The sequence below is a fragment of the Lynx rufus genome, unplaced genomic scaffold, assembly GCF_022079265.1.
Source record: "Lynx rufus isolate CCGP_SWC_20201006 ecotype Redwood Valley unplaced genomic scaffold, mLynRuf1.p SCAF_9, whole genome shotgun sequence".
NCBI classification, from domain to species: domain Eukaryota; kingdom Metazoa; phylum Chordata; class Mammalia; order Carnivora; family Felidae; genus Lynx; species Lynx rufus.
Genome location: NW_025814897.1, coordinates 22,913,713 through 22,930,255, shown reverse-complemented (window position 1 = coordinate 22,930,255; position 16,543 = coordinate 22,913,713). Strand labels below are relative to the sequence as shown.

General features: G+C 41.8%; 2 protein-coding genes across 8 annotated transcripts; one reads left to right on the top strand and one right to left on the bottom strand.

Moving 5' to 3' along the window:
- The first annotated feature begins 1,240 nt into the window (after positions 1-1,240).
- PUS3 (pseudouridine synthase 3) lies at positions 1,241-11,181 on the top strand. 2 transcript variants are annotated; one of them, XM_047071333.1, is made up of 5 exons: positions 1,241-1,263; positions 8,194-8,620; positions 8,733-9,298; positions 10,206-10,396; positions 10,538-11,181. In XM_047071333.1, the coding sequence occupies exons 2-5, from the start codon at positions 8,246-8,248 to the stop codon at positions 10,846-10,848; spliced, it is 1,443 nt and encodes a 480-aa protein (XP_046927289.1). In that variant the 5' UTR covers positions 1,241-1,263; positions 8,194-8,245; the 3' UTR covers positions 10,849-11,181. The 2 variants fall into 2 exon arrangements, with proteins under 2 accessions (XP_046927289.1, XP_046927290.1); XM_047071334.1 differs by lacking the exon at positions 1,241-1,263 and adding an exon at positions 2,822-2,864.
- Positions 3,619-15,473, bottom strand: HYLS1 (HYLS1 centriolar and ciliogenesis associated). Of its 6 annotated transcripts, none has more exons than XM_047071335.1 (4): positions 15,375-15,473; positions 12,461-12,504; positions 7,552-7,670; positions 3,619-4,913 (listed from the first exon to the last, which is right to left on the bottom strand). In XM_047071335.1, the coding sequence occupies exons 3-4, from the start codon at positions 7,563-7,565 to the stop codon at positions 3,989-3,991; spliced, it is 939 nt and encodes a 312-aa protein (XP_046927291.1). In that variant the 5' UTR covers positions 7,566-7,670; positions 12,461-12,504; positions 15,375-15,473; the 3' UTR covers positions 3,619-3,988. The 6 variants fall into 6 exon arrangements, with proteins under 6 accessions (XP_046927291.1, XP_046927294.1, XP_046927292.1 ...); XM_047071338.1 differs by having other exon boundaries at positions 3,619-4,910; XM_047071336.1 differs by lacking the exon at positions 15,375-15,473 and adding an exon at positions 15,211-15,344.
- Positions 15,474-16,543: the final 1,070 nt, after the last annotated feature.

The following is a 16,543-nucleotide window of genomic DNA, read 5'->3' as shown; positions in this document are numbered from 1 at the left end:
CGAGGCAGTGCCCGGCCCCAGCCAGCGGCCAATGGGCTTCCCTTGGGGGCGGGCTTACGCGCCCGCGAGCATCCGCCGCGCGGCGCGCAGGCGCACGAGCGCCAGGGAGGTGGGGGGGGGCGGGGGCAGGGGGAGTTGTGGCCGCCGGAGCCAGAGAAGTGTGATCCTGGGGCAGGTTTCTATTCCACCAGCAACCCCATCCGTGCCAGGTGTTAGAAACGGGCGACGGGGCGCTATTGTCGTGAACATTCGTGTTCCCCTAACTTCTGCTAACCCAACAAAAGCTTGAGACTCTAAGCCGCCCCAATTTTCGCACTGATTCGCGAGTTCCACTTTCTTTAAGCACCACTCACTACAGACAATTCAGCTCACCCATTCCCGGTTTCAAGCACTCGTGCCCACGTTTCCTCCCAAATATCCGCTTCTGTATTAAAAGATGTCAGAAAGGCCAGAGAATTGCATAGGATAGTAAAGGGGCAGAATGAATGAGTTTCATTTGACAAATTAATTCAAATGCAAAGATGAGAAGGGGGAGTGAAGTTACCCAAGTTCTAAACTTCTGCCCCTGTTCTAATACCTGTGATGTTTCCACATACCTGCTTGTTTTAATTTTAATCTTGATATGTGCCCTTTGCTAAAACAATCATGAGAAAACTGTTTTCCTTGCGGTAAAACCTCCACCTCTTATCCGCATCTGCATTATCAGTTTTCTAACTGGAGCCTTTAGATTTGGATCAGCGTCTCTGCAGAAACTCACAAACCAAAAACCTAGTTATGATCTCTCCGTGGTGCTGAAGCACGACTCCCCAGCTCTGTTCGGTCACTCTCGGGCACCTCAATCGTTTGTTTTGAGGTTATCAAATTCCTTTTCAGCCTTTACATGTGGATTATAATAGCAAATGTTTTTGTCTTACAATGGTAACTTTTTACTCATGTAAGTAGATATAAAGTCGGACCAGGTTCTTCAATGTTAGTTTTCGTATACAGATAGCAGAGACTTGAAAAACTGCTTTTTCGGTATTTTATAGCACTAGATTTATCCTATATTTTATTCTTGTGTTAGCATAGGTCCCAGGTTCTGCTTTGTCGGAGGGGAAATGGTGGTCAGACTAGAAAATATTAGGCAGATTTTGGCGTCTGTCTTGGAACTACATTTCCCACAAGGGTGGACTACATCTCCCATGAGACCCTGGGCGCGCGCGCAGAAGACGCAAAGTGACAGCTTCCTGTCTCGGGAAAAGCTGCGTGGTCGACAACCGGAAGGTAAGTAAGGGGATTTGGGGATGAATTATCTTCTGGGTTCTCCAAAGAGAAACGCTAAATGTATAGACAGCTGGATGTTTCTCTTTTCCAGTCCCCCTTTTACATACCTTGTTCTTGAAAGCGCTGGTGGGTGAATATGGGATCTCGCTTAGGACCCTGTTTTTGTATCTGGTGCTTCTTGATGCTCCTGGCAGAAAGTCGCAGCAGTAAGAACTCCTTGTAATTCGGTTTACTTAGAGGGCCCTTGGACTGTGGAGTTAAGTCTCTGCTGCCTCAGAATTGTTTGGTCACAAAACTAAATACTAATAGAGGTCAGGATTCCAATAGTCTGTGGAGAGGGAGGCGTGGCGACTTTTTTTTTTTAATTTTTTTTTCAACGTTTTTTTTTTTTTATTTATTTTTGGGACAGAGAGAGACAGAGCATGAACGGGGGAGGGGCAGAGAGAGAGGGAGACACAGAATCGGAAACAGGCTCCAGGCTCTGAGCCATCAGCCCAGAGCCTGACGCGGGGCTCGAACTCACGGACCGCGAGATCGTGACCTGGCTGAAGTCGGACGCTTAACCGACTGCGCCACCCAGGCGCCCCGACTTTTTAAAAAATTGTTCAGGAGATTGCTTTCCACGCGATTGCTTTTCACTGTTAGTGATCATAGTGTCTCCTGATCCTTTGGCTATTCCTCCTTCCCTCGTTGGTTTAAAATAAAGTTTATCACGGAGAACGCTTTCTACTACCCTATTGGTTACTAATATTTTGAGATTTGAATCTTTTCAACTTCAAAAAACGTATTGAAACTCTAGCGATAGCTGATTATATTTACAGTCTTTGGTCGGCGCACACACGATTCCCTCGTTGTGGTAATGTGGCAGCCCCCTTCCAGGCGTTGGGTGTGCTGCGGTGTGCTGGAGGAAGCAATGCACGTTGTCAGGAGTCTTGGACCCAAGTCTTTTTGCCACAAATCTTACTACCTGCTTAAGCCCTTTGGACTAGTTCTCTGGTTAAAGGGTTAAACTAGGTCACTAAAAACTATGTGTTGATAGTGGGCGTTGAGATAATATAAAGTCATTGGTGTAATTTGCATATAAAAATGCCATGTGGTTTTCAAGGTTTTTAAAGAGGTATAAAAACTACCTTTAATCTCATTACCCAGTAAGGTTTTGATTTTTCCTTGTGCTTTGCATGTGTAGATGGCTGTGATCATACTGTATAGTTTACAACTGGTTTCACTTAATTTGCACTTTGTTAATAGCTTCCCATTATTTTCAGTGGACGATATTCCTAATCATTTCACTGTTGGATAGTTTGCAATTTTTACTTTACAGTGAGCATATCCCACATCTATCTTTGAGTCACTGATTCTTTCCCTGATAAATGCCTTCCAGTGGAACTGGATGAATGTGGCCCAAACATTATGGAGCAAGTATATTTTAGCAGATAGTAATGGTCAAAGTTGTTCATTTTTATGTTGCACAGCTGTTTTCCCTTGAACAAGCAAACTGTTTCTGCTGTCCCTCTGATGGCTTCAAATGCTACAAATGACAGTCTCCAGATTCTAGATGTTCCTCGTTGGATTAGAGGCATCAAGAATAGAACCAATTTAAGGTGAACAGAATTAGCATTTTGGTCTGTACCCAAATAGGCCAGATTCACTTGGATATTTGTGTCTGCATCTAGTTACAGATAGTATTCGTAGTGAAGAAGTTCTGTTTAATAGTGGGAATAGCCTTCAAGCAACAAGCATTAATTTCCAAGAAAATCTCAGTGGCAAATTATAAAAAGCATGGTATTCTAGAAGTGACAATTGGAGGGCAATGCATTATTGAAGTAATTCTGGAATTAAACTTGGGTTAGAATTCTGTATGTCATGTAGTACTGTTACTGAGCATCTATTGAAAATCACTTGGGGCTCTTGGGTGGCTCAGTCCGTTAAGGGCCCGACTTTAGCTCAAGTCATGATCTTACAGTTTGTGAGTTCAAGCCCCACGCCGGGCTCTGTGCTGACAGTTCAGAGCCTGGAGTCTGCTTCAGATTCTGTCTCCCTCTTTCTCTCTCTGCCCCTCCCCCACTCATGCACACGTGCTTGCACACACTCTCAAAAAAAAACATTAAGTTTTAAAAAGATCACTTATGTTTTCTGGATTTACTATGTTCCTTTAGTGATGGAGGATCATCTGTGTTGCTACTTTCCTTCCTTCCTTTAAGGAGTGTGTGCGTAAATGACAGTTTTTTGTTCCTTTCCTCTGGTGCTCATTATTTAAGTGGTGAGAGTATGATGGGAAGTAATGATTGGAAGGAGAATCATAACCCAGTTTTGAGATCATCTTACTTAGGAAGTAGAAGTAAAAAAAAGATCAAGTTCACAAAATCCAAAAATTCTTTAATGAGTAAGCTTAACACCCAGCAACTTTAAAGACAGCAACTCACACATTGGCCAAAGGTTAAAAACAGTATAGAACAGAAATAGTGCTATCTGACAAAGTGAAAGACCAGATCTGTTTTTCTTTCTCTGGCATTTGTCTTGCAATTACCGGATTTGAGAGTGGTCATTAGGAAGTGAAGTAGTATTTAATACTAATGAGATATAGACTTAGGAAAGACCAATGGTAGGTGAAGTCTTTATAATGTTCCATGGGCTTTTCAGTTAGTTGTTTCTACTTAAATAAAAGGAAAGAGAGAAAGAACCAGGTTACCCCCAAACAATCCCATAAAAGAGGTTAAAAAAACACTTAAGAAGGAAAAAGAGGGAAGGGAAGCTTCCTGGGCATGACACCATTTGCGAGGTCACAACGAACACCCCAGCGAAGGGCAGATCTTTTCTTCTCAGTTGGCACTAGGTAATTGTTTGGAACATATATGTGCTGAGGCTTGGACTGGGGTTCTGTTCGAGAAAGCATCTGCTCTCGGACACCCCAGCGTAATTCCTTTCTATTATCTTCACCAGGTAACCTTATTGAGTCCCAGTCTCGTTTGTACTCAAAGTATCGGGCTACGCGGTCTACCTTGCCCCGGTTTCGGCTCAACTGGTCCAGCCTTGGGAGAATAAAGGACTTTGGTCGACTGGCAACAATCAGGTCTTGTTCATAAGCTGGAGGGGCCGTTCCTTCTCTTCGTAGATAGCAAATGAGCTCATCTTGAGAAATTCCTTGGTATTCATGTGGTAAATTAAATTTTTGTGAAATGTCAGCTGGAGATTCCCTGTCTTCCTGGAACTGCAGACTCATCAGCTTTTGTCTTAAGTCCCAGAGATCCATATCACTTTCTGTACCAGACTCCGATTCACTGATAATTGACTCATCTGTCACTAAGACTTCCCCTCCTGGCTTCTTCCGCAACACCTTTCTCTTCATCACTGGCTTTCGGAGTCTTTGAGAGGCCTCTGAGACTGTTTCTGAAGTGGCATTACTTTCTACGTGTGGGTACTGCAGTTGCACAGGGAGAGGCTGCTTTCCTGGAATTATTGAGGCTTTACTGTAGGGATCATATTGCATAGACTGGGCATCTCTCCTGACATCTCCCTCACCCTGCCTTGCACAGATATGGGTAAAAGCTGTAGTGGCTGCCAACATTCTTTCTTCTGGATCCATATTGGCCCATTTTTGTCCACTGGGTCCCATGAGTTCCTCCATTGCTTCCCCTCCACTGTAGGACCTTCTGGAAGAAAAAATACTGATCAGTTTCTGATAATTCCCAGCTCATTAACTGTTCATTCCCTTCTTGTGTATTATTTTATTGTAGTCAAATGGAGAAAGAATGGCTAAGGCAATCATAAATGTAATAGTTCTGTAATAAAATACAGATTTTAGAGCAGGGTAGTATGGTGGCGGTTTGGAGGGGCATTAACTCAGCTCCAGAAAATCTACCAGCTGCTTTCATTTCCACTCTCTTGTTTGCTCTCACTTTCTAATGCCTGGTAGTTCTGCTACCTGTAGTAGCTCCTAGGACAGTACAGGTGAGGCAGAAAAAGAGCTTGAGACATAATGCCTAACATATATTATGCAACTTACACTGAGGAGCACTTTGTGTATCTAGCATTGTTCTATGTGCTTAACATTTACTAATTCATGGAATCCTGTGAGCTAACTGGTACTCTTATTACCGGTTTTCCACAGATGAATAACATGAGGCATAAAGAACTAGTCCAAGGTTACACAGCTTGTAAGTGATGGAGTTGGAAGTCTAACTCAGGCAGTCTGGCTTCAGTCCTTGCTTTTACTGATGAGAGTGATTTAATCCAAAACCATCACAAAGCAGTGATATGCACATAAACACTCGTATGCTTAAGTGATTTTAATGTGTCATTAGTTGCCAAGCTAAATCTGTTCATCTCAGTACCCTGTCACTGAACTAACTTTTAAACCCCAATCAACCAGCCAAATGCCCAATGCTAGTTTCTGGACTGGATCTAGGACAGGTAGCTACTGCCCACACTATTTCCTGTATCCCTACAATTTTTCTTTCTTTCTAATAAGGACTTTTATGCCCTACAATTTTTCTTTTTAAATTAAATTGAAAAACTAGTACATGCACATGGGAATTTTTTTAATTAAAATACAGTTGGCATACAATATTCATTAGCTTCAGTTGTACATTTGACAAGTTTATAGGTTATGCTAAGCTCACTACAAGTATAGCTACTGTCTGTCACCATCACATGTTATTACAATACTATATATACAATAATGACTAGATTTCCTATGCTGTACTGCACATGGTCATTTTATTTTTTTTTATTTTTTATTTTTTTTTAATTTTTTTTCAACGTTTATTTATTTTTGGGACAGAGAGAGACAGAGCATGAACGGGGGAGGGGCAGAGAGAGAGGGAGACACAGAATCGGAAACAGGCTCCAGGCTCCGAGCCGTCAGCCCAGAGCCTGACGCGGGGCTCGAACTCACGGACCGCGAGATCGTGACCTGGCTGAAGTCGGACGCTTAACCGACTGCGCCACCCAGGCGCCCCAACACATGGTCATTTTAAATAAGGATTCCCCACTTCCCCCATCAAGTCTCACTCTCAAAAGGTAGTTTCTTACACTTTCTCTAGTAATCTTCCATATTCATATGTACATTTTTATACCATAAAGGAGCATATTATACAACTCTTCTGAATCTTTTTTTTTTTTTTTTTTAACATTTATGTATTTTTGAGACAGAATGAGACAGAGCATGAGGGGGGAGGTGCAAAGAGAGAGGGAGGACACAGAATCCGAAGCAGGCTCCAGGCTCTGAGCTGTCAGCACAGAGCCTGATGCGGGGCTTGAACCCAAGAATCATGAGATCATGACCTGAGCCAAAGTCAGACGCTTAACCAGCTGAGCCACCCAGGCATCCCGCAACTCCCCTGAATCTTAAAGATGGTCTTGGTGATCCAGCGAGATCAGCACACATGGACTTCATTTTGTTTAAAGTTGTACAGAATTCTGACATATGGATGTGCCCTAATTTATTCGTTTCAGCCCCTGATTTAATTTAGGTTACAGTCTTGTTAAAAATGAATGTTCCAAGTATCTTTCAAGTTTTTACATACTTGTGCAAGCCCACGTGTATGTAAAATTTCTAGAAATGGAGTAGGTGGGTCAAAAGATATGTGTGTGCTCAATTTGATGGATGTTGTCAACTGCCCTGTGAAGAGGCTGTACTGACAGCATCTTCCAGAGCTTGCTTCTCCATTCCCTCTCCAAAGTGGTGTACTGTCAAACCTCCTCTGCAGTCAGCTGGATGAAAAATAGTTCTCCTGTAAATGGTATTTACATTGAGTAGAACTGAACGACTTTTCATACACTTTTATCAGCTGTTTTTCTCTTTTTGTATGAAATGCTTTTCCTTTCCCATTTATCTCTCTGGTTGTTGGACTTTCTCTTATTGATCCTTAAATTAAAACAGATGTATATATTTTCTGGGCTTCTATAGTATCTTACATAGAAATGCCTTTCACATTCCAAGGCTATAAAAGAAAAGTTTTCTTCTAGTATTTGTTATAGTTTCATTTTTTTTGTATTTAAACTTTTAACATATCCATAGATACAGAAACTCTCAAAGGCCAGAAACTAAATGAGCTACCCAGATAACATAGCCTTAGAACACATTTGGTGACAATCCATATAAAGTGACCACCAGTCATGGACTGTCTAGCACTGTCCCAATTTTAAGGATGTAGTATATTCAACGCTAGAATTTTGAAATATGTCAGGAATTTCAACATGTAAATTACATTTTCCAGATTGACTCTTCAATAGCTAGAGGTATAGAACAGAAATTCAACTTAAAAAAAGATCATGATGCTTAATTACCTTCTCTCTGCCATCAAAACCACTTAAGAGTGGGAAACCCTTGACTTCAGGCTCTCCTTGCAATATGAAGTACAATCATTGACAAGTTTCGTCAGTCAGGCTAGCTTCTGCCGTACCACCTTTAAGACAGAACTGAGTGTTAGAGGACAGAATATACAAGCCACTCGTTTTATATGAAATACTGGAAAGCAGTGGAAACTGAGTAGACATATATATTCCATATGAACAGATTTTAAGATTAGAAAGATTAGACAAGTGTAATGAGAAGTCAAAAGGAAATGTTTTAAGGAAAAAATATCAAAAACACGATCATCATCAAAAAAATCATCACAGCTAATGAAGCAGAGAGAAATGGGATCTACAAATATTTTCCCTAAATTCTGACTAAACTTTAACAATGCCACTTCTTGATGCTCCTTTCCTTTTCCCCTGTGAACTGGCCAGACAGGATAGAAAAGAACAGTATCTATGGATGATCAACCCAGAACAATTAAGCTAATGCTTGCCTCCCTGGGCAGAAGCAAAATATATCCTTTAGGCATTAAATTAAATCTTAGGTACTATTTGCAGATGATGGAATGATATGGACATCACCAAAGTAATCCGCATTGAAACTGTTGTATCCTTTTACTCTTTTTTCAGGTAGAGTGGACCTATATGATTTCTTTATCCCTGGGGTTGGTTGTCTTTTATCATGGCTGAAAGTGACATAGACAGAACCCAAACTGTCAAACTCCTAAAAAGAATACAGGAACTGGAGCAGGAGGTACAGAGACTTAAAAAAGAACAGGCCAACAACAAAGACTCAACCGTGAGAGAAAATTCTTTAGGAGCTGGAAAAGCTAAGCGTGCATTTGATTTCAGTGCTCATGGTCAAAGACATGTAGCTCTAAAGATAGCCTATTTGGGCTGGGGATACCAAGGCTTTGCCAGTCAGGAAAACACAAACAATACAATTGAAGAGAAACTGTTTGAGGCTCTAACCAAGACTCGACTAGTAGAAAGCAGACAGACATCCAACTATCACCGCTGTGGGCGAACAGACAAAGGAGTCAGTGCCTTTGGACAGGTAAGGGCCACCATACTGTTTCTTAAAGCAAGTGATACCCATGTATTCTAGGTGCACATACTAAGGATTCAGATTGTGTCTTTAAAACAACCATCTTCCTTTAATTCCATAGGTGATTTCTCTTGACCTTCGTTCTCACTTTCCAAAGGACAGGGCTTCAGAGGATTGTAATTTAAAAGATGAAGTCAGTGATGCTGCTAAAGAGATCCGCTATACCCACATTCTCAATCGGGTACTCCCTCCAGACATCCGTGTACTGGCCTGGGCCCCTGTGGAACCTAGCTTCAGTGCTAGGTTCAGCTGTCTTGAGCGGACTTACCGCTATTTTTTCCCTCGTGCTGATTTAGACATTGTGGCCATGAACGATGCAGCTCAGAAGTATGTTGGCACACATGATTTTAGGAACTTATGTAAAATGGATGTAGCCAACGGAGTGATCAATTTTCAGAGGACTATTCTGTCTGCTCAAGTACAGCTAGTGGGCCAGAGTCTGGATAAGGAGAGCTGGCAAGAACCTTTCCAGTTATGTCAGTTTGAAGTGATTGGCCAGGCATTCCTTTATCATCAAGTCCGCTGTATGATGGCTATCCTTTTTCTGATTGGCCAAGGAATGGAGAAGCCAGAGATTATTGATGAGCTGCTGAACATAGAGAAAAACCCCCAGAAACCTCAGTACAGGTACGTTAAAAACAAAAGACAATTGTTGCTGTTAGAATATTTTTAAATATATTAAAATTTTTAAATAATTAAAGGTTAACATATCTTCTCCCAACAACTGTCTAATTAACTAGGTCACTTATTTTGTCTTCTTGAAGCTTTGAATCTAACTTGGAGAATGTCATGAATATGCAGGAGGGCTATCTTTTTCTTCTCTTGTTGTTCTATCCCATTAGTAAGGAATAGGTATTTGGACCGGTCCCCTTAAATAAAATAACATTCATTCCTAAATGTTTTTTCCCCTGAATTTATTTTAAGGGTATTATTATTAGGTTCTGGTGAAGTTTAAAAGTGAGCATTCAAACTATTCATATAAATCTTCCTTGCTTTATATTATTGGGCAGTCATACTACTGTACTTTTGAATTTTTCCTTATTTTCAGTGTCTGAAATGGCAAGAAAGGTAGGAAGAATAGTTAGACTTTTGAGACTAGGCTGAGGCCAGACAGACTAACAGTTCATTTCTAAAGCAGTGAAATCTAGTTTTTTACTTCATACTATGCAAAATTAACAAGTTCATAAAAATGTTTTCAATTAGCAATAATCACACCTTGGATAAACCTCACTGGCTACGATACTGCAAAATCAACAAGTTGGGAAAAAATGTAAAAAATAATGTTATAGCATTATGGTTGAGGCCTAACCAGTTGATTCATGGTTTGTTGTGTTGTGTTTTTGTTTTTGTCTTTCAAATATAAAGTTGTTCAAGGTTAGGGATGGTGTTTTTTGCTTTCTTATCTGTTACTCAGTACTGACGAAGATTTTCCCCTCCTTTTAATCCAACTACCTCCCCCCGCCACTTGTATTTGAAAACTGTTGGACGGCTGCTGTGTATTTTCATACTGTTTCTTGTCTCTTTTTCCCTCTAGTATGGCTGTAGAATTTCCTCTAGTCTTGTATGACTGTAAGTTTGAAAATATCAAGTGGATTTATGACCGAGAGGTTCAGGAGTTCAATGTTACCCACCTACAACAACTATGGGCTAATCATGCTGTGAAAACTCACATGTTGTATAGCATGCTACAAGGACTGGACTGTGTTGCAGTACCCTGTGGGACAGGTATGACAGGGGAAATCCTAAGAGACGATTATTTACCAGAACCAAAGTTATGTGGGGTTATGGGAGCAGATTTATGTAAAGTTTGGAGGTGATTCTACTGTGGTAAAGTATCCATGTAACATATGACTGTATGTATTATAGGACCAGAGATGGATGGAATGATAGAATGGAGAAATGTTAAGCCCTCTGTCATAAAGCAGACCAGTGCCTTTGTAGAAGGAGTGAAAATGCGCACATATAAACCACTAATGGATCGTCCTAAATGCCAAGGATTAGAATCCCGGATCCAGCATTTTGTACGTAGGGGACGTATCGAGCACCCACATTCATTCCTTGAGGAAGAAACAAAAGCCAAAAGGGACTGTCATGATATAATGGAGGAAGAAAATACTCTTTTGGAGAAACCAACAAAGAGAGTCTGTGTTGATACAGAAATTAAAAGCATCAGTTAACCATAAGAGAATCTAGGAGGCAACAAGCAGCTAGTGGTAGGTGGAGAGAAAGAAATACAAGAAAATATGTACTACAAGAAGACCTAAAAATTCAGATTATCAGCTCTTTGAAAAAATAAAACAAGAAACCCCCCCCCCAGAAAACCCCAAACCAAAAGAACATTAAGCCCTGTGAAGGAAGCTCCTACTTGAGTAAGAGAATTCAAACATTCTCATTCCTGTCCAAAAGGATTAAGAGATGGAAGAAGCAAAAAGCAATTGTGAAATGGGGTTTACATACATGTGGAAACCTGTGCCTCAAATTCATTAAAGCCTGATCCTACAAGTGTCTAACTTGTTATGCTGTTTATTTAATTTTGAGAGAGAGAGAGGAGAGAGAATCTTAAGCAGGCTCCACGCTCAGCACTGGGCCCAAAGCGAGGCTTGATCTTACGACCCTGGGATCATACCTGAGCCAAAATCAAGAGTAGGATGCTCAACTGACTGAGCTACCCAGGCACCCCTGTTATTTTTGTCTTTTTAAAAAGCAAATGGGGGCGCCTGGGTGGCTCAGTTGGTTAAGCGTCCGACTTCGGCTCAGGTCATGATCTCGCGGTCCGTGAGTTCGAGCCCCGCGTCGGGCTCTGTGCTGACAGCTCAGAGCCTGGAGCCTGTTTCAGATTCTGTGTCTCCCTCTCTCTCTGACCTTCCCCATTCATGCTCTGTCTCTGTCTCAAAAATGAATAAACGTTAAAAAAAAAAAAAATTAAAAAAAAAAAGCAAATGAGTGGAGCGCCTGGGTGGCTCAGTTGGTTAAGCATCCAACTTTGACTCAGGTCATGATCTTGTACTCTTGTGAATTTGAGCCCTGCATCAGGCCGTGTGCTGACAGCTCAGAGCCTGGAGGCAGCTTCGGATTCTGTGTCTCCTTCTCTCTCTGCCCCTCCCCCACTCATGCTCTTTCTCTCTCTCTCTCTCAAAAATAAACAAACATTAAAAAAATTAAAAGAAAAAAGCAAATGAAATATTCACTACTCTGAATTCTCATAAAGAGCTTTGCCTGAGTGTCTTATTTTTTAAAAGAGAAATTAAAAGTAAGAAATTTAGTCCGTTAAATATTTGATACATTGGTTTATACCAGGCACAATACTACCTGAAAATGGCCTAACTCAATAAAGCACAGCATCTCTTAGAAAGTTTATCAGTCTAGTGCTGTGTGAGCCACAAATGGTCTCAGTTGCATAGTCATCATCTTCTTCACCACCTTTTACATAAGTTGCAAACATTCTTGGGGTGCCTGGGTGACTCAGTCACTTAAGCCTCCAACTCTTGGTTTTAGCTCAAGTCATGACCTCATGGTTCAGCAGTTTGAGCCCCACATCTCCACTCTGCACTGACAGCATGGAGCCTGCTTTGGATTCTCCCTCTCCCTCTCTGACCCACCCCTGCTAAAAAAAATATATCTATCTATCTATCTAGATACAGATAGAGATAGAGATATATAGATAGCCTTCCTCTTTAATTTTGATGTCAGGATCCTTTTGCTTTTAATGTAATCATTGAGTATAGTAGAATATCCTCACTTAAACATGGAAGGACAAACCAAAGCATTTTATTTTTTTCAATTTCCTACCTTATTTCAATGTACCTCCACTGCCATTAGTTTTCGAGAAAAACCTGGAAAAGAAGAGTTTAAGAAATCACTATTTTAAAAATTCAACTTTAAAGAAACAATACATGGGACAAAAAACACTAAAACGCCATGCTTGGAAGATTCCTTAGAAGCAAAGGAGTTAGAGGAACAGGGTCTTAGATCTTAAAATTCTTTCAAGATTAATTAAACTATACTATCAAATCTAGAAGAATAAGCATTTAGTGACATTTTTAAAAAAAAAATTTTTTTAACGTGTATTTATTTTTGAGACAGAGAGAGACAGAGCATGAGTGGGGGAGGGTCAGACAGAGAGGGAGACACAGAATCTGAAACAGGCTCCAGGCTCTGAGCTGTCAGCACAGAGCCCGATGCGGGGCTTGAACTCACGGACCGTGACATCATGACCTGAGCCGAAGTCGGACGCTTAACCGACTGAGCCATCCAGGCGCCCCTACTGACATTATTTTTTTGGTAGTTACCATAGATACAATCAGGACAATCATCACAGATGAAGCAATGATGCATCCTAAAATGTAACTTTGCAAAATTACTTACGTTATCTGAGGTAATATTTATTATAAATTTCAGTTTCTGACTCACGGTATGGAGTCAGAAGTAGGCCTTAGATCTTATTTTCTTCATTGGAAAAATGGAAGGAATTAAATGAGATTATATACATTATATATGAAGATATAACACATAATATGTATTATATGTAACATACACATATATGGTATGTATACAAATAAAATGGTGCTTTGTGAGAGGTATTACACCATTTATTCCAATGTTCATGCAATACAAAACTACCTACTAAAAAGATAAAACAGAATAAAGCAGGGACAGAAATGGAATAGGACTCTGGGTTAGGAAGATCTCCAATACTAAAGCCCAAAGAGATTTTTTTTAATGTCATATCTACTATACTATACAGTGATTAACATGTTATTTTGTTTGCATTTAAATTATGGCACACTCCTTTTTCTTCAATGTATGAAGAAGGGTGTTTGCAAATAGTAAAACATAAACTGTAGTAAAGCTCATAGGTAACTGTAAGTTCTTTCTTTTTAATAAAGACCTGATAATCCTTTCCCTTTACTTAGGAGGAACCTGTCACATAGAAGCTAGAGCAGCTTATATTTTGTAGACATTGATAATATTGACCAAAATACCCAGTAGTGCCTTCTCTTCAAAAATCCCAAGCAACTTGGTATCCCAGGTTTAGTAGTTCCAAGTGCAAGGATTTCAAGGGTGAAAGGGGAGGATTTTAAACTGGGATACTAGTTAGATTCTAACCATTACAGGGAGGCTACTGTAGAGTTACAACAAATTTCTCTACCTCTGGGGAGAAGTAAGCAAGTAGCTGAAAGAACCACAACTTTGGAACAAAGCAAGCAGCTTAAAGAACCACAACATTGGAGCAAAACAAGAGAAAACAAAACACCCAGCAAAAGTCAACCATAATCCAAGGGACAACTGGGGAAAATATGTGTGCAACAGGTTCAAAATCACTAATTCAAATTCCTCTTAGAAAGCTAGTAAAAGGTAAATGCACCAGAATAGGGGACCAGAATAAAGGAAAGACAGAAAATTTCCCAAAGAAATAATAATACACACAGAAAATGTTTAATCTCATTAATAACGGAAATAAAGACATTAAGATGTCTTTTCAGATTGGTAAGATTTTCTCATACCCAGTGTCAGTCAGAGTGTGGAGAAATAAGCACCCTACACACTGTGTGTGTGTAGATGGGGGGGATATCAATTTTTCTAGAGGGCAGCTTGGCATTATGAATCACAATTTAAACTGCACCACAATGTCTAAGCCATAATCCACTTCCAAGAATTATTCTAAGGAGATAAATTGAACAAGAATGCAAACATGTATACGTACATGTAACCACCACCATGCTATTTTATGATGAAGAAACTGGAAAAACAAGTGTCCATCGTGAGGGGACTGGTTAAATAATATATTGTACAGTAGTGCCATTGTAAGAAGTACCATGCATCCATTAAAAATGATAATGCTTTATCTATATTTGACAGTCACGTGCTCCTAAAATATTACTAAGGCATAATCTGCTTTTTAAATGACTATGCTTTATCATATTTAAAACAATTACATAAAACCAAATATATTTTATAAGTATAATTAGGTATATATACTCAAAACGCATATATCTGAAGGGAACCCAAATATGAAGTGGGTTTTTTTGATGGTTATCTGTGGCCCAGTGGAATATCTAGAATTTTCTTCCTTTTTTCCTTTATACGTTCGTTCTTCTTGGATTTATTTCTAAAATCAACGGGACGGTATAACTTTACAATCAGAAAAAAGGTTTCTTTTCATCTGGGGTAGGGCTACAGGGTTCGTTTTTCCACCCTATCCTAACTCACTAGCGAGAGAGCTGCTCGCACGGTTACACCCAGAAGTTCACAAAGGGCGCAACTACCGGCTGGGAAGACTGGTCGCTGCACAACAACAAAGGCCACCTGGTGCCCACCTGGCCTCGGGCGCGGTCGTCGCCTCGGATGCTGGCGGCCTCCGGGGAACCCGGCTCCCGCGGCTACACCACCCCCTTCCCCTGCAGCCCTCTGGGCTACGGAGGTGCCAGCCAGGGCAGCCATCGGGCTGGCAGTGGACGTCGGGCGCGCCACGGGGGCCCACTGTGACTTCAAGGGGCTCAGGCACGCCAAGGGCACAGCACGACACAGCTTACACCAACCTTGGGAAGCAGTAAACCCGGGTTTGGAAGGTATGTCGGACGTGAGACGGCGCACCAGTGAGGGTACTCCCATTCCGTGCTATCCAGACCTCGACCTCTCCGCACGGCGGGCGATCGGCCCCCGTGGGCCCGTGCGCCCCCTATTCCAGTCTCTACCCGCTTACCGGCCCCGCCGAGGTCCGCTCGCCGCACCGACTCCCGCTGCCGGCCTAGCGAAGCTCCGCAGGATTCCGTTAGCGTCCAGCAGCACGCGCAGGCGCACGGCACACCCAACCTCCAAGCTACAGTTAACGCCTGGCCGCCGCGGTTTAAACTAGAAGAGCGAACTTGCATCCTCGGCCCCGCCCTCCAGTTCTCCTATTGGTTCTGACCATGAACGTCTTCCATGTCTACATTCTGATTGGTGCCCATTTTCTCTTGCCTTCCTCCACTGGCGGGAGGAAGCCCGGGATTTGAGGCGTGGATTCGGAAATGTGCGAACCTCCCCTTGCTCTGGCGCGTAACCCGGAACTGTCTCTGCGGCGCCTTCAGGCCTACGGGTAGAGAAGGAGGGGACTCTCTAACCTCGGTTAACGGCAAGTTAGCTGAGTTTGGGGAGGGACGGCCTTAACGTTCCGTTCATCTCAGTGGAACGAATGTCCGCCCTTCCCAATTTGGGGCGGCCCCGGGGGGTGGGTGGTGTTGGAACTGAAGGTCCTCAGAGCTCAGCTGGAGCATCTCCAGCCTCCAGCTTTTTCAGACAGACCCCCTGGGGTCTGACGTACGCAGGTTCTGTGCACGCTCTTTGAATCCTTTCCGTGGCTTCTGATTTGACGGGTTGCTGTGTCTCCCGTGCGTACCAATGTTACTCTGCGCTTGTGCTCCAGCCATGCTGACTTCTTGCTATGATTGGCACTCACTTGGGGTTTTCCTTCGGAGTGCTCCCGTCTGCTCCCTTGACATAGCCATACTCCTTAAAAAAAACGTGTGTGTGTTTGTGTATGTACCCGCTTTGGGAATTGCTGAGGATGAGATCTAGAAAAGAAAATGAGTAGAGGTCCCCACGACTCAGCATTTTCTAGTCATTGCCCTGCAACATAACTAAACAATTTGTCCTGCCAAGTCCTGAACGTTCTGGATCCCAATTTACACAAATAGGCGCTGGATGACAAATTTGTATTATTTCTTAAATCCAGGATTCAATGAGAGAGAGAAGATCATATTTAATCCATTTCACATTGCCTCTTATTCTTCCCTCTTAGTCTCGGGGCCTTTGCACTAGCTCTAAGTCACTTTGGATTTGTTGGGGGAAAGAAAAAGGACTAAACAAGATGGCAGAAAGTAGGTTGTAAAG